The 18,395-nt window shown below is 42.7% G+C and overlaps 1 protein-coding gene across 1 annotated transcript; it reads right to left on the bottom strand.

The window, feature by feature from the left end:
- Positions 1 to 195: 195 nt before the first annotated feature.
- On the bottom strand, positions 196 to 13,727 carry LOC105473679 (glycoprotein hormone subunit beta 5). Its single transcript, XM_011727595.3, has 2 exons — positions 6,991 to 13,727; positions 196 to 2,568 (listed from the first exon to the last, which is right to left on the bottom strand). Exons 1-2 carry the CDS (start codon positions 7,192 to 7,194, stop codon positions 2,380 to 2,382), a joined length of 393 nt encoding a protein of 130 aa, XP_011725897.1. The 5' UTR covers positions 7,195 to 13,727; the 3' UTR covers positions 196 to 2,379.
- Positions 13,728 to 18,395: the final 4,668 nt, after the last annotated feature.

Raw genomic sequence — 18,395 nt, 5'->3', positions numbered from 1 at the left:
AGGAGGCCAACATTTATGGACTGAATCAATGGGTTTTCTCACTCTCTGCTTTCCCATTTGATTCCCACGTGTTTTTTTTCTTTTTCTTTTTTCTTTTTCTTTTTCTTTTTTTTTTTTTTTAATAGAGATGGGGTCTTGCTCTGTCATTCAGGCTGGCGTGCAGTGGCACGATCACAGCTCATTTGCAGCCTTGACCTCCCAGTCTCAAGGGATCCTCCCACCTCAGCCGCCCGAGTAGTTGGGAGTATAGGTGCGCACCACCATACCCAGCTAATTTTTTTATTTTTATTTTTTGAAGAGACAGGGTCTCACCATGTTGTAATTCTTCTACCTTGGCCTCCCAAAGTGCTAGGATTACAGGAATGAGCCATTATACCCGGCTTGATTCCCATTTCATTCAACAGAAGACCAGGGAGGAGAGTGAGGATGGGTATCTGCTCCCCCACCTCCCTCCCTACCAGGTCTCAGTTTGGGAAGGGCTGCATCCTCCTACCAAAGGCTGCAGCTCCTGTTGTGGATCTCACTTCTACAGTTTTCTCTGGGGTCTGACAATCACTCCCTCCTCTCGTTCCTTCAGCCTAGGGTTGTCCATTGCTGCTGAACCAAATCTGTTTCATCCCCACTTGTTGGTTTCCTTAATTCTGCTCACACATTTATAAATCATCTCTTCCGTATCCCACTGCAATAGATCACTGGTTTCCTGCCAGGACCCTTATTCATGCTGTGGTCATCTTTTCTCAAATCCTGGCAAGCCCTTTGTGCCTCAGAAAATTGAGGAAAGTCTTTGGGGGTGGGTTGAAAACACTTGAGTGGCACCACCCAGGATTCATCCCTAATCATCACCCACTGTTCCAGCAGAGACCCCAAGTACTTGCCTTCTTCTTACGTTAGAGTGACTTCCTTTCCTACCAACACATCTGCTAAAGGTTGGGTGACTTTTGCTCCTGCCTTTTGTTCCCAGATGTTCACCCCGCATCCCAGTACTTGACTGTCAATCTCAACATTTGCTTTACTGTGTTTTAGGGGGACTCATTGAATTCTTATTCAAGAAGGACTCCTGGCTCCCAGGGCTATGTCTATGCATTTGTGCCACCGCTGGGACTCATGCTACCCAGAGTCATCTGTCTGTGTCCCTTACTAAACACGATGTGCCAAATTAATGCTTCAGTAAAAATAACCTTGTAGTTTATTTGAGGTGTGCTTCTCACTGTTATTCCAAGTATACTGAAAATTAAAAAGACTTTCTTGAAAGTTGTCATGAATTCAAAAGATAGAGGACATGCTTTATTGGCATTAATATAGGTTTTCCTGGCACATTATGAAAAAGGAACAAGGTTAAATTCAACCCCAAAAAAATGCCAGAATTAAAGACATTTGCATAACATTAGAGTTCTGGAGGTTTTTTCCAGCCACAGAATTAGCTACTGTAAGATTTCAGAGAAGGCAGGAGCTAGAAAATCACAGACTTTTTCCTCTGAGCCAGCGATGCAGTTTTACCCCTAAAAGCATGTAAAATTTCAGAGTTTAGTAAGTTACAACTTACATTTAAAATATGATAAATCGGGAAGAATACATGTGATTGGCCATTTTGCCATAGCTTTGGGAGAACATCATACTCTAAAACGTGAGTTTAATAACTTTTTAAGGCTAAATGAGATAGCTATTAGTTACATATTTTATTTCTGGGTATTTTTTTTCTTTCAATCCCACCATAGCCTCTTTATTAAGGCTCTTAAGGGAGTTTAGGGAATTTTGCTAGGGAAAATAATTATCCAAATCCAAACATCTCTTCACTGAAGCTGCTCTTTGTATATCTGAACAGTCTTATTTCTTGTGTAGATAATTGCTCAGTTAAAAGGGGAAGGGAGCATTTTCCCTAAAGAAGCTTGCAGTTGGAATTCCTTGGGGGTGAGGAAGACTAGTACATGGGTTTTGTTCATTTCTAGCCCTTTAATCATAAATCCGGTTGGAGATCAGTGGTTAAATAGAACATGAGAATTTAAAGACTTTCCAGCCCCATTTTCTAATTACATCCAATGTGTTTAAATCATTAGCATATTATAAGTCCAAATTGGGGGAGGATTGTGATACACAAATTATGTTCCAAGACTCAAGGCAAAGAAAAATTAATTTGCAGGTGTGTGAACTGGAGAAATTATTTTGGTGAAGGCATGAATATTGTTTCGAATTTTTAGCATCAGTAGGCTGCATTTGGGCCTTTTGTCTGAGCTGGACCTCAGGGTCAACAGGTAACCTCCTCCATGGGTATGGTCGACATTAAACAGTCTTGCATCCAGGAAGTATAACTGCATGTGCTGCTCACACAGGTGGGTCTGTGAGGCTGAGGCTGCTAGCTGCGCTCTGCAGACCATGCGGGCCTCAGATGGTCTCACACTCCGTGGTGGCAGTGGAGCAGGTTCCGCAGTCACAGCGGACGGCCACGGGATAGGTGTAGAAGGGGTCGACTCCCGGGGCACAGTTGGGCAGCTTGACGGTCACCTGTTTGGTCTCGTTGTAGGTACAGACTCGATGATGGGCTTCAATATAGGGGGGTTCCAGAATGGGTTTCTGTCCCCACAGATAGAAAACAGGGAATTCATTAGAACATATGATCTTGTTTCAGTTTTTTAGTATCATTTATCACTATCAGAAATTAACTTGTTATTCATTGATTTACTTGTTGCTCTATTGTCTCCCAGTAGAAAACAAACTCCTGAAAGCAAGAAGCTGATTTCATTCAAGACTATATCCTAAGCTCCCGGGAGAGACCATGGCACACAGCAAGTGCTCCATGCGTAGTCAGCAAATGAATCATCTTGGTCATTGCAAACACCTTCTAACTGGTCTCCCCTCTTCCATTTTTACTCCTTACAATCTATTTGCAACACAGCAGCCCTGACTGATCCTGTTTAAACATAAGTCAGATCATATTACTCCTCTGCCCAAAGCCCCAGTATTTCCCATCTCACTCAGAGCAAAAATCAAAGACCTTATGATCACCTTCAAGACCTACATCACCTCCTCTACACCTCCACCTTCTGAAACGCCTGCAACCATTCCCACCCCACTGACTTCCTCACTAGGCTCACAGCGGTCTCCTTATTGTTCCTGCCACCCAGCAGGAACAGTCCCAGCTCACGGCCTTTGCACTTACTGTTCCTCCTGCCTGGAACATTCTTCTCCCGTATGATTCACTCCTTTACCAACCTTTGGTTTTTGTTAGAATGTCACCCTCTCAGGGAAGCATTTCCCAACCATCCTATTTAAAATTGCAACATTCCATCTCCATGCCCAGAAACTTCCCATCCCCCATCCTGCTTTATTTTTCACCATAGCACTGATCAATACCACCTGACATAGTCTACCTTTCTTTCATTTGCGTGCTATTCCTCCCACTCTAGAAAGTAAGCTCTTTTAGGACGGAGATTTTTGCCCGCTGTGCCTCCCATACCTAAAACAGACCCCGGGAGGGTTTCAGTAACTATTTGTCATTGCATCAATGAAAGAAAACATTACAAGACAGGTTCCCGAGTACTCTGTGCACTGTTCTGATCATCAAAAGATTCATTTCCTTTCTTCAGCTTTTATGAATCTTAATTTCAAAGATAATTTTGATAAACAGAACACATAGATCAGAAAAAATATCAGCACCTCGCCGGAGTTAACATCTCGAGCCCTGCAGTCAGAACTATGGAGCTCGAGTCCCTGTTCTGCCACTTGCTGGAGACCTCGGAAAATTCACTGAACTTTCTGTAGACTCAGTTTCCTCCTCTGTAAAGCAAAATGTCTACCTCCCACCATTGTTTGAGAGATCAAGTAAGATGATATACGCAATTCACAATGTCTAGCACAAAGTAAGTGTTCAATAAATGTAATCCATTGTTTTTATTAGTGCAATTATTATAAGGAAGTAATAATGAAAATAATAACAAGCTTTCAAACGACAGTACCTTTGCTTTTTTGTTCTTCTTTGCTCTAGGCAAAAAAGAATATGTAACTCAAGATGAAGTTCTTGCATGAATGTCATGAAAATAGCAAACTTGCCTTTTTTTTTTTTTTTTTTTTTTGAGATGGAGTCTCGCTCTGTTACCCAGGCTGGAGTAGTAGTACAGTGGCGTGATCTCAGCTCACTGTAACCTCCACCTCCCGGGTTCAAGCAATTCTTCTGCCTCAGCCTCCCGAGTTGCTGGGACTACAGGCAAGTGCCACCATGTCCGGCTAATTTTTGTATTTTTAGTAGAGACGGGGTTTCACCATATTGGCCAGGCTGGTCTCTATCTCCTGACCTCGCCATCCGCCCACCTTTGCCTCCCAAAGTGCTGGGATTACAGGCATGAACCACCGCGCCCAGCCAGCCTTGCCTTTGACAAGGACCAGAGAAGCTGAATTTGTCCTCAACTGTTTTCTCCTACCATCCATATTTGCTTTATGTCTTCTTACCATTGGTACTCTGGGAACCTAGGCAGACCAAACACCTCAAAAAATTTAAATTTCAATCCTAACACGGTGAAACCCCGTCTCTACTAAAAAAAAAAAAAAAAAATTAGCCAGGCGTGGTGACGGGCGCCTGTAGTCCCAGCTACTCGGGAGGCTGAGGCAGGAGAATGGCCAGAACCCGGGAGGCGGAGCTTGCAGTGAGCCGAGATTGTGCCACTACACTCCAGCCTAGGTGACAGAGTGATACTCTGTCTCAAAAAAAAAAAAAAATTAAATTTCAGATACATAATATTTTAGTATAAGTCTGTCCCAAATACTATATGAGACAGACAGACTTATGCTAAAAATTTATTTGTTGCTTATCTGAAATTCAAATTTACCTGGGCTTCCTGGTTTTCTGGTTTCATTTCAGTTTGGGTTTTTCTGGGGAGGGGATTGGTTGTTTTGTTTTATTTTGTTTGTCTGTCTGTTTGCTAAATCTGGCAACGCTATATGCAGATTATGAGGAATAGCTATTTTCAACAACAGCTCCACCTTCAAATGTAAATCCAGCCAGTCTATCGTCATGAGCATCCTTATTTTCAGACATGCTTTCAGTTAAGTTCCCTCCCCCCAAAAAATCAAGGGCTTTATATCTCAGAAACTTTCAGATTGCTGGGAAAATGAACCTCATTCTTTTATTTATTTTCTATAGGTTACCTCCCTTTTCATAACACCGTCAAGACATGAATGAAAGTTGGCTAAGATCAGAGACAATCTTGTTCTTTAATGGTTTTGGTGCTTCCATTTTTCCAGTGAGAGCACAGTTCCTGACCTCCTATGGGTGACCACGATCCGATTAAAGCCATTCATCAGTTTTTAAAAAGAAGAGAAGATGGGCTGAATTGAGGGGAAGCAGGAGTTCAAGGATTTGGCACAGAGAGGGCTTCAAATAGCCCAGACACTAAATGTAAACAGGGAGAGGCCCTGCCAGGCCAGTCCCTGAACAGGAGGAGGCACCAAGTGCCCCAAGTGAATTTGCTGCCAATTGACAGGCAAAGTCTACTTAGCAAAACCCAATTTTCATTTGGCTAAGCCCCTGAATGAGGCAAAAAGAAAACTACTTTGATGGAGTCGTTTCATCCAATTTGGAGATTTCATCACTATGACCCAATTCCATTCATAGGGCCGTAATTGTACCTAAGCAAGAGCAGGCCACCCTCTGGGTCCCTGAAGGGAAGGCTATTGTTCCCAATGGCAGTGTCCACTCACAGTGCAGGTTCGCTTCTAAGTGGCCTTCCATTAGGCTGGAGGATCTACAGCTCCAGGGACAGGTCCATCCCAGTCAACCGACAAATGTGTATTGAATACCTTGTTCATACACAACACCTTGACAAAAGCTGTGAAAGTTATAAGAATGAACCCCTGTCCTCAAAAAATTTAACGTGTGTGGTGGGGGAAGAAGTAAGACAAAAAGTAGAGCATAGTCAAGGGCTTACCTGCAAGTCAAAAAAGCCCCAGAAAGGGAGCTGGCACTGCAGATGGGCATCAGGAATAAATATGATAATGACAGATGAGAAGGAGAAGGGATATCAGGAAAGGACCAAAATGAGATCCATGAGGGCTATATGATAAAACCTTTGAAAGTCACTTACCAAGGCCAGAGTAAGAAAATGTGTTGTCTTCAGGAAAGCAGGCAGACGCCATATTGCTGAGGACTTTGAAAGTTGGTAATTGAATCTGTAGTAGTGTGTGGACATTCAAGGTTTTGGGGTCAGGGCATGACAAGATCAGAGCTAGCAACTCATCAGTTACCAAGTGCGCGGGCCTCAGGGGGAAGAGCCCACAGTTACTACGTAGTGTGATCTGCTGGGGTGCTGAATAGCTCTCTTCCTCTTCACGACTCAGACAGCTCCTCTTAGTCCAACAGGATTTTTAACTTTGTTTGAGAGTGTTATCCCCACTTTAAATTAAATGTCTCTAAAAAGGCCAGGTATCATTGAATATGACGGAACGTAATAGATCCATCAGTGATAACCCCAGAGGGCTCCCAGGGACTTCAAGAGGAACAGGGCTGCAGAAGAGGCAGTGAAGGGGTCTGGGACTAACTCTCACCCTTCAGCTCAGGTCCTCTTTCTTGGAAACTGGCCAATTTACCCAAAATGAAGGGACACAGGGAGGAGTTTGGGTCACAAGCTTGAACCACAAATTGATTTCCAGCTTTACACTGACACTCTCTGTGACTTTGCAGCCACTCTCCCTTGAATCCCTCCATGTCATCTGTAAAATGGGTAGAACAGTACATCGTGACCTCCCAGAGATGATTCCTAGATACACAGACACAATGTAAACCAAATTCTTAATCTTCTCAATGCTTTGTTAGAGGGGCAACATCATGCTTTTCAAATCACTTTTGGAAGATGCCAATCACAGTTTTGTTTTGGTTTTTTAAATCCACAGGAAAGGGCAGATGTCCCAGCTCCACCTCATATCATTTAAAAAGTGAACTCTTGAGAATCAGACCCAAGCTGCTGGCCCAGAAGATACTGTCATCTGCACATCTTAGCAACTCACCTCCCAGGTCTCACAGCGACCCCAGCAGGCATCCGTGGTGATCCGAAGGCCCCTGCAGCCTGGCTTCTTGGCCAGGAAAGTAAACTCCCTCACGGCACAGCCCACAAAGGTGCGCAGGTTCCCACTGGAGGTGCCAAGGACACAGCCACAGCCAACCAGAAGGAGGAGGGCCATGGGGCCAAGGAAGAGGAATGCCAGCTTCATGCTGCTCTTCCGGAGAGGGAAAGGATAGAGTTTAACAGATCTGGCTGCCCTCAATGGCACAGTCAACCATGCATTGGTCGCTATCAAAGGGACCTTGCTTCTAGCATTTCAGGGAAAATGAGCCCAGAAATTGTAAATGCCCACAAACTCCAACACAGGCATCCAGCGATTCCTGTAACTGGTGCCAGTGTGGATTCCATGGCCCTCTCTAGATGCCCACCCTCCAAGTGCATTCTCAGGCTTTTCCTTATTGTAACTTAACTGCTGCAGTTGACTTGTGTGCTGAAGAAGTTTGTCCCAGTGGTCTTTCCAAAATAAACATAAAATATGAGTAACACCAAAATTAATCCATAATCCAACAGAATACATGAATACATATAAATTATTTTTATTCAGGTCCAGGGTATTTGGGTGCCATGTTACATACTTTGCTCAAAACTATATTTTCAGTGTCATGATGGGGAATGATTTGGGAGGTAAATATTAATAACAGTATTCCCTATATGCATCGCTACTAAACCAACTCACCACTAAACATGGATATGCAGAAAATATCATGAAACCTATCATCTGAGTTGGTGGCCATTCATAAATGTGTCCTACTCACTGTAAATTGGTTCTGCTCTAGACTTCCACTGCAACAGCACCTACTTAACATTAATTTAAATCCAAATGATGGAAAGCATAGGAGTTATTTAAAACATAACCTCAATCCACTGTCAAGTCCATCCTCTCTGGGTCTTGGTCATTCCCCGTGCTCTTTCAGGAGCCAGAATCAACCCCCTTCATGCCTGGCCCACTAGACAGAACTCACCTGGATTCTGAAGTATAAAGGATATGGCATTCATGGACCCTTACCCCCCACTGAATTCATTATTTTCACAGTTCCTACTTCTGACCTTGCTGTAGCAAGTTCTCTGGGCTTCCCCTCCTCTGGAATGAGGTTACAAATATGGAGAAGCACTTACCTAATCTTGCAGGAGCCAACGCTTCTTTTAGAGCTGAAACTTGCACTAAGATTTCAGGGAGTCACAATGAATGGTAGAAGTTTGCTCCGGGTAAATGTCTCTACCTTCTGTTACTGGGCTGCTTGATTGCTCAAATATATAGAAAAGGTCTTGTCAATCAAAACAAAAGAGAGGCAGATCCTTACAGGAACTACTAAACACATCAAAGCCATGGAATAGAAAGCCAGTCTCTATTTTCCAAAACTGATTAACTTAAAGGGTGTTGTTTTGTTTCTCCACATCACCTGCTGAAACAGAAAGTTACCTTGGTGGGTGGCATAATCCTAAGGAAATAGTCAGCGGTAGTTCCACCTGGTTCTCAAGAGAACAAATGCATTGTGGCAGATGGATTAAATTTTCCTTCATGGTAACCACAAGTTTCCTTTGAAATGGGTAAGTGACTAGCAGCTCATGGCAAACCCTTTCCTTTAACTGACAACATGTTTCAATACACTGAAAAATAACAAAACAATAATTCTTGCTGGAAAGAATGCAGGATCACTACCTGAAAAGATGGAAATCACAGTGAGAAGAAACATGTTGAAAGTCTTAAAACTAGCTAAGAATTAGATGATATCAATATCACCTTAAAATGAATCATTTAGGAAAAAATACCAGGATGTTCCAAGTGATTATCTTCCAGCATGGGAATTAAAGAAAACTTTTCAGTTCTTTTACATGGTTTTCAGCATTTTTCACATGTTCTACATTGGGCAGACTTTTGTAATAGAGAGTCAGTCAATATGAACGTTTTAAAATTAAAATAAACCAACAGGCATGCATTTGTTCTGACTGTAAGGACATTCAGTGCTGCTCTGATAGAGATGTTTCATCAGATTTTTGGTCTTAAATGAGTAAAATAAGAACAAAATACTTTTTGGAGAATGGGATATAGTTTATATTTCAATCTACAATAACAGCGTATGAGTGGATTAAAAATGTACTTGTTCGGGCCGGGCGCGGTGGCTCACGCCTGTAATCCCTGCACTTTGGGAGGCCGAGGCGGGCGGATCACGAGGTCAGGAGATCGAGACCATCCTGGCTAACACGGTGAAACCCCGTCTCTACTAAAATACAAAAAATTAGCCGGGCGCGGTGGCGGGCGCCTGTAGTCCCAGCTACTCGGGAGGCTGAGGCAGGAGAATGGCGCGAACCTGGGAGGCGGAGCTTGCAGTGAGCCGAGATGGTGCCACTGCACTCCAGCCTGGGCGACAGAGTGAAGACTCCGCCTCAAAAAAAAAAAAATGTACTTGTTCATGGCATTTTTCTGGATGCTCTAAAAAGTAAATGAAGCAGACATCATCTTTGTCCTTAGGAGTTTTAATATCATAGTAAATAATGACATAGGCAGAGACATTGAAGATGCACACTAACTAACTAGTGAAACAAAGTGAAGAAGTTAAACCATTTCCATTTTCTGCAAAGGAAAGTGTTCTTTAAATACATGTGCTGCTCATCGTAGATTTCATTTTCAAAACAGATAACAATGCCCGGTGAGTCCATCAATTTGCCACCCCTCTCTCTAGACCAGAATTATTACACGTGTTTTATAGAAAATTGAACTGGCTTGGAATAAAGGACTTTCTTCAGCCCTTCAGCCTGTGAGTAGCATAACCAGAACTGGAGTACTCTGGGGACGGACTGCTCAGCTGGCCTGATCTTCCTAACTTGCTGGCCAAGAGCTAGCCAACTGGCAGTGAGCTGCCATCCTGGGCTGTTTCTGAAGACGGCTGCTCAACCCTTTTAGACCTGAAACATACACACTTGTGTCTGCAGAGTCACAAAATAAAGACAGACTACAAAGGCCAAGAGCATCTTTCTTTCACAATCCCCAACTTATTTATAATGCAGAGGTGTGGCATCATGCATTCCACCCTGTCAGCATTAACTTTATAAGAACGACAATTTAGAGTCACTAAGCATCTACTATGTGCCAGGTACCATGGAGTCTGCTGTGCTCTTACATATGTTATCTCTAGACCTTACAACAATTCTTTAAGTCAATTATTATTTTCTTGTTTTTACATTGGAAGAAATAGAAACTCAATCGTTTTGTAACCTGCCTGCTTCCAAAGCCTTCAACAACACTGGGAATGGCAAATGGGTCTATTTCATCCCTGGAACCAACTACAGTTAATGGGAAGCAGCTACCTGGAATGTCGTGTTAAAGAAGGCAGCTGAAGTCATTCTAAAGGCAAAGGGCAGTGGCCCATCCACTTCATCCTGGGTGTAGGAAAGGAGAATGGTGTATGGATGCCACCTTTTGCAATGTAGGCTGTGTCGCACCTCTCTATGGGCAGAGTGAGAGTTTGTGGTGTGACTTCAAAGGCTAATAAACGCCCTGCTACCCACGGAATATCTCTGCACCATAGTGTGCATGTGCCTGCCACCTTCCCTTCAATCTACGTTGAAGTTCCCACCATTAAAGCCCCTCTCTTGAGGTAGCAAAGAAACATATGAGTAATGTCTCCAAGGATAGACTCTGGAGAATCTTCTCTCCTTTTGTTCCATGATCATATTTACATGGATTTATTGTCACCTTGGAGGGTGAGGCACAAGGTATAGGTTCACTAGGGGTAGAAAGAAAGGAGAAGTGGTGTACGTGAGTAATCATCTTGAATTCCAGGGGGATCGTGACTCCAGAGGAATGAGCCAAGTGTTAGTGCCTCAGAGGGGTGACTAAGAAACTGAGGCCTGGTCCAGGGAAGGCGGTCCCAAGTGGGGAAATCCTGGGGTGCACACTGTGTGCAGGAGATGGAGACACTAACAGAGCCTGAAACACTCCCTTCCCTCCCGCAGCCGTGCGGATTCTCAGTGGCACAATCTCCTTTGGGACTACCTTGAGCAAGTCACTTCTCTGAGCCTCAGTTTCTTCATCTGTAACACAGTGGGGTTGGACCCTGTGACTCCCAAGGCCCTTCCCAGTTCCAGAATTTAAATATTTATAGACTATTTTATGAGCACAAGAAACTGAGGACAAGTCAGAAAGAGAGTGCAGAAGGTTACACAACCATAAAGTTGGCCACATTGTACTGAAATCTTGATTCTGACACTGGCCAACTTATGATCTTGGACAGGTCTGGTAGCCCACCTGAGTCTCAGTTTCCTACAAAATTAAAAATACCTCCATCATAGGGGTCATGTGAGGATTCTACAAAATAATGTCTATAAATTACTTCTCACAGGGCTTGATACATGATAAGCAGGCAATAATTGTTGTTTCTCTTTCCCTCCCTGGAAATGCATCCTTATTATGTGTACCACTAAGAAATAAAAAGCTGCCAATAAAAAATTATATCACACCAGCAGTTGTTAAGCATATCCTGATTTCCAAGGTATTAGAGGTGAAAAAAAAAAATGTGAGTCTGAGAAGAGAAGAAGCAAAGTCTTTGGGGACTATGAGACCTCACTAGCATTCTGAAACCAGGACATAGGTAAGCACCAACCTTGCTTTCCCAGCCAACTTGGGGTGCTTTAATCTGACACTAAAATTAACAACATGTTTTCAGTAGAAGAAAAAATCTAAAGTATTAGGCTTAATTTTTAAAGTCCAAATCTCATATTTTGAGGGTAAAAGCTTTATCACAGTTGCAAATTTCAATATATTAATAAATCTTCACAAACACTCAATTTCAGTTCTGACCAAATATGGAGTCAAACTAAGCCAAACAATGCTCCCTGAGCATCCACGGTCTTGCACAGGTATGAAATGAGAGTCCACAGGAACTAAGCTGTTTGCTGCATCACTTAAAACCATCTCTTAAGAGTTTAGAAAAGATGTGCATGCTCTAATATGCTTTTCCACACTGTGTTCTCAAAATACACAATGCTCTGCCCAAGGGTCAAATTAATTAGCATTATGCTTCCCATGGGTGGAAAAAAAAAAGCCACATATGAAGCTATGAGTTTCAAGGAACTAAGAGAATTAATGATAGAAGAAAGGTCAGCCTTGAGTCTTGTAAAGTGGTATGTTGCTTTTAATACTGCTTATTTTCCACGGGGGAGAGGAGAGGAATTCTGGGCACATGAATGAAGATGAACAGTGAAGACTTGGAAGAAATTAATTTTGTTGAAAAGTCATTTCTTCCTTTCAAAGCACTGGGTATTTGTGGTCAGCTTCTCGTGTTATTGACTTAAAGAGATAACATTTGCCCGAGATGATGGTGCAGTTGCTATGGTAACATTTTTTTAACGAGACTAAAAATAATGACTCCTGTGTCTGATTTACTAGGACAAGTCAAGCCTTTCTCCATAACTGTCTGAAAGAATTATCTGTCAGTTGTCACAGATTTATTTCAAATTAAGGGGCACATGGTTTGGGCGCTGAAGTGAAATGTTTTTATTTCTGCCTGACTCTTCCACTTTTGAATATCATAGCTTTGCAGGGCATGGCAGACACATGCCTAATAGAAAGGAACAGAGTAGAGTTTAATGAGTCACAAAGAGGCATTCTTTATTTCAGCTGCATCCTGTATTCTCATTGGAATGAGTCCACAAAGCTGCTGGGTCCCCAGACTCTTCATTTGTAATTCCTGGGGCAGTCACACAGACATGGCCAAGGTTGTTGTTAGCTAAGCTTCAAAGCAACAGCACTTCATTTGTTAGCGCTTGACTTTGTTCCAGAAAAGATTCCTAGGCTCCTGGCCACTGAGTATGCACACGTGTGTCTGTGTGTGTCCATCCCTACACTCCAGTGATGGGAGGATGGAGAAGGGGAGAGGAGAGCTGTTCTACTCGCCAGAGTGTTGTATCATTTAACGAACAGGTATTAAGCAACTACTGTCTCACACTGGGGTCACTGGGTTTATTTAAAAAATTAAAATATAATGATGTTGGGAGGTGGTGGGCAGGGGGCGTGAGCTGACAACTGACAATACTCAAAGATTTCTGTCCTCCTTCCTTTCCTTTTCCTACTCCCTCCGTCCCTCCTTCTTTCTGGGATTCTGTATTTTATTGACCATATCATCGAGTGTTACCATATGTCAGATACATACAAAGAACATTTGATGCACATGTGAACGAAGCTAACAAGCTGTCCTCAAAGTGTCAATAGTCTAATGAGGATGATAAATAAACCAACATATATGGACCTAAAAACTGCATCCTTGGTCATTTACCCCAAAGAAATGGAAATTTATATTCACATAAAAACCTATACATGTTCAAAGCAGCTTTATTCATAATAGCCCCAAACTGGAAACAACTCAAGGGCCCTTCAACAGGTGCATGGTTAAACAAACTGTGGTACATCTGTAACATGGAATACTACTCACCAATAAAAGGGAATAAACATACAGTTTAGATGAATCTCCAGAGCATTATGCTGGGTGGAAAAAGGCTATGTAGTGTCTGACTCCATTGGTATAACATTCCTGAAATAACAAAGCTATAGAAATGGAAACTAGACCAGTGGTTGCCAGGGATTAATAAGGGTCAGGGGTGGGGAGGAAGTGTTATGGTTATAAAAAGACGACATGAAGAATTTTTGCGCTCATGGAAATGTTTTGGGTTTTTTTTGTTTTTGTTTTTGTTTGTTTTTGAGTCTCACTCTGTCACCCAGGCTGGAGTGCAGTGGCAGGATCTTGGCTCACTGCAACCTCTGCCTCCCGGGTTCAAGCGATTCTCCTGCCTCAGCCTCCCAAATAGCTAGGATTACAGGTGCACGCCACCACACCTGGCTAATTTTTTGTATTTTAAGTAGAGACGGGGTTTCACCATGTTGGCCAACCTGGTCTTAAACTCCTGACCTCAGGTGATCCTCCCACCTCGGCCTTCCAAAGTGCTGGGATTACAGGCATGAGCCACTGCACTCAGTGGGAAATGTTCTGTCTCTTGACTGTAGTGGTGGATACACAAAAGAAAGATAAAATTGCACAGAACTAAACATACGCGTGCACACAAATACAAGTAAAATGGGAACTCTGAACCAGATCAGTCATTGCGTCAGTGCCGTACCCTCATGTGATATCGTATAATAGTTTTGAAAGATGTTATCATTGAGAGAGACTGGGAAAGGGGTACAAGTGGTCTCTCTGTATTCTTATAACTGCATATGAATCTACAATTTTCTCAAAATAAAAAATTTGACTTTTGAAAATTGATATAACAGTAAATGTGATAAGTCTTATGATAAAAATGACAATAGGAGGCTATGGGAGCTTAAACTAAGGTGTGGGGGCTGAACATGGTGGCTCACGCCCGTAATCCCAGCACTTTGGGAGGCTGAGGCAGGCAGATCAACTGAGGTCAGGAGTTCAAGACTAGCCTGGTCAACATGGTGAACCCTGTCTCTATTAAAAATATAAAAATTAGCCAGGTGTGGTGACATGCACCTGTAATCCTAGCTAGTAGGGAGGCTGAGACAGGAGAATCACTTGAACCTAGGAAGTGGAGGTTGCAGTGAGCCAAGATCCTGCCACTGCACACCAGCCTGGGTGACAGAGTGAGACTCTGTCTCAAAAAAAAAAAAAAAAAAAAGGTGTGGGGAGTAGTGTTGTCAGGAAAGACTTCCTCGAGAGGTGATTCCAGTTATTGAGGGGGTGGGGGGAGGGGAGAGAGAGAGAGAGAGAGAGAGAGAGAGAGAGAGAGAGAATGAAAGAAAATGTATTCCAGGTAGAAGACACCATATACAGAGAAAGGGCTTTGTCGGTCTTGTTCACCGCTATTTCTCCAATGCCTAGAACACTGCCTGGCTCACAGTTAATTATCAAAAACTGTCGAGTGAATAACTGAACACATGAGTGAGGATGTGATGAGTTTTTCTTTCATCATGATTGAGCATAGAGTATATTCAGGAAGAGCCAGGGCCAAGAATGGAAGGAGCAGGTCGGATGCAGATCAGGCACTCTGAAATGTCCCCAGGGTATAGTGAGGAGAAAGACAGAGCAAGCAGACCAGCTGGGGAGGTTGCTACCTAGGTGAATACTTTGCCTACAACTTCAGATACTGAAAGCCCTTCGTGGTAAGTTCTATATCTAAAGGAGAGGTATCCAATAAAGATAGAAGTCACACATGCAATGTTAAATTTTCTAGTAGTCACACTTAAAAAGGTAAAAGAAAAAAAAAAAGCTAAATTAATTTAAATAATCAGTAGGTGATAACTGCTAGAAATAAAATAGATTTTATTTAACCCAACATTACCTAAAATGTCCATGTTTCAACATGTAATCAACATAAAAAGTTATTGATGAAATATTTTACACTCTTCTGACATCCTTTTTTTATATTAAATCTTTAGAATCTGGTTGGCATTGGCTGGTGCAGTGGCTTACACCTGTAATCCTACCACTTTGGGAGGCCAAGGTGGGAGGATCGCTTGAGCTCAGGAGTTTGAGACCAGCCCAGGCAACATGGCAAAAACCTATCTCTACAAAAAAAAAAAAAAAAAAAAAATACAAAAATTAGCAGGCATGGTGGCCCACGCCTGTAGTCCCAGCTACTTGGGAGTCTGAGGTGCAAGGACCCCCTGCAGGAGATCGTGGCTGCACTGAGCTGTGATCATGCCACTGCACTCCTCCAGCCTTGGTGAAATAATCCGGTCGGCACTGATAGCACATATAATTGGCCACACATCTCATTTAAAATAACCACATTTCAAGAGCTACATGTGGTGGCTACCATATTGGACAGTGCTGATGCTGCCCAGTGGCAAGAAGTAATTATTTGAGCTTCTTCTAGACCCTGTTCAAGTAGCTTATCTATTAATTCTTACAACAATAACCACCACAAACCTACAAACTGTTTTATTACCTACCCTTTCTGACAAGTTACACAAATCAACCATGGCTTTCCAGCTAATCAGAGATGGAGCTGGGATTCATTTGGCTCTGGCTGACTGATTTGCACTGTATCAGACTGCTTTAGCCACTCTGTTATACTGCTCCAGTGAGAAACCTTGGCCTAAAGTGAGGGGATCATTAGATCAACCTTATAGAAATATGTGAGTCCTCACCAGCTGAGCCCATGCGGCTGATACATGTGAAATTTCAAAGCTTAAAGCAGTGAGTCCGTAAAAGAGAATTTTTTTTCTGAACTTATCAAAATGCTCATTTACCCAGAATCATGATTTCTGATGTGCTGAACCAAATTACTTGATTTGAAAGTCTCAATCTTTAGAAATATGCCTGTTTGCCTCACTCAATCACTGCTTCTTACCTTAACAACACTGAATAGCCTGCATTGGAGTGATTTATAGATAGAAATTTCTCCTACGCAGAGATGACCCTGACATTTCATGAACAATGAAGCCAGAATCAGGTCCAGAAAAGAAAAACTAATATAATCAAGAAGATGGAGGACTTTTATAATGAAGAATAGGATTGAAAAAAATGCAACCCACTCTGGAGGGATGGAAAATACAACATAAGATCTTGAAGCCATCACAACTGTGCGTGTACTGAACAGCAGCATTTTAACAACTGATGTAAGACCCATTTCTGTCTGTGGCTCCTGGGTCCTGAGTGTCTCTTGGGGTCAGTGGCCCACCTTTGCAAAATGCTGGCCAAAGATTAGACATATAGTTTGAGACTTAAGAGCTGGGTAATGTATAACTCTTAAACTCAAGATTCTGGGTTAACAAGCCATGGATAGAAAACAAACTAGACCCAGGGCAGAAAGCTGAAACAGCCTGAATGTTAAGCACATAAACATCTAACACCATTCATTGATTTCCTCACTATCTACTCGATCTCCCTATTTGGATGTCACAGAAAGAGTGCAACCTCATTATGTCCCAAACAAAGTTCATTATCTTTCTCCCCAGGCTCTTTCCCACCCTATTCATCTTATGTTTTTCCTCTCTGTAAACAATACCACCTGAGATTCATTCTAGATACCTCCCTGTCCCATATCCCACCTCCACCACACACACACAATCCTGTGGTTCTGTCTCCCAAATGCCTTGTGACTGACCCAGCCTTCCTAATTCAGAGCCCTTGAAGGCACTTCTTACTGATGCCTCTCCTCTGCCTTCACACTTGCCCTTCCAGCTCCCCAACTCCTGCCTCTGCTTTGCCTCTACTCATCGTCTAGGACTTGGCTTAGCTGCTGCTTCCTTCTGGAAGCCCGCCCTGATCCTCATCCTCCAAGTCTGAGGTGGGCACCCAGGCCATGTGCTCTCATCATGCCAAGTACCTCCCCTACAGCAGTTCCTTTCACACTGCATCATCAGTGAGTGATAGCTCATTTGTCTCTAACCCCTGTTAGACCATTAGCTCCAAGTACCTATGCCCGCCATGACTCTCCTGCCCACTCTTACATACCCTATGCCTGCACACAGTAGCCAATAAACACTTAAGGAAATGACTGACTAAATGATTGTGGAGAACACTAAATACCACTTATTCTCATTTTCTCCTGACTCATATCTTTGTCAGTCTCCATTAAAGTTCGGCAAATACTTCCAGAACAGCAAATAGTCTTTTTTCAATCCAAAAAGACTTGCCTTCCCATATCTAAATGAGAACTCAGTGGGCCAGTACAGATGCCATCATGAAACACCAAGATCTTTGTGTTGGTGCAGTGTAGGACCCACACATGGGGGTGTGAGCTTACCCAGGCAACAAGTGGTCCTGGAAGCATTAGGCTCAGGCAACAGGGTCAGCACCCACTTCCTATTATCTTCTTTCCCATCCACAGGACATTAAACCTGATCACTTTCACCCCACCACCAATTTGAACCAATTCCTCCTTGTGAATGGTCAGCATACACATCTGCTTCTTGGCATTTTGCTCTGTTTGGCTGGGTGTTATGACACTAACTTCAATTATTTCAGGGAGAAAAAAAAATTTTCCCTCTTTGCAGCTTGAAATATCTCATCAATGAGGAGAGTATGGAAATTAGATTTGATTGACAGCCAGCTATTTGCTTCTACCACTTCTGCCATTCTGTAGCTTTCTTTGGATAAAGGAGTTTGGGCTCTTCTGACAGCCCAGTGGGCAATGACCTAACTTTAATAATCCTCTCCCCTCAGGGGGAAAAGTAAAGAAGGAAACTTCATAATGAAATTACTGTGCCTCAAAGATGTAGTAACTAGATTCTTCCTTTTTGCATTGTTCATGTCCGGGGCTCTGGAAACAAGATACACATTTCAGGCATGCCTAACACTTATTCATGCTCTATTTTCTGCACTGCCTTGAAGATAGATAAGGCCTTCAGCAGACTAGGCCAAGAGTATGAAGTTTGAGAAATACTAC

Source organism: Macaca nemestrina, chromosome 7 (genome assembly GCF_043159975.1).
Source record: "Macaca nemestrina isolate mMacNem1 chromosome 7, mMacNem.hap1, whole genome shotgun sequence".
Taxonomy (NCBI): Eukaryota; Metazoa; Chordata; class Mammalia; order Primates; family Cercopithecidae; genus Macaca; species Macaca nemestrina.
Note: the sequence above shows the minus strand (reverse complement) of the source record. Positions and strands in the feature narration are given on the sequence as shown.

Coding starts and splice junctions, on each gene's coding strand:
- LOC105473679 (XM_011727595.3), bottom strand. CDS start 7,194: ATGAAGCTGGCATTCCTCTTCCTTGGCCCCATGGCCCTCCTCCTTCTG. Junction 2,569..6,990: donor GTCGCTGTGAGACCTGGGAG/GTGAGTTGCTAA, acceptor CTGTGGGGACAG/AAACCCATTCTGGAACCCCC.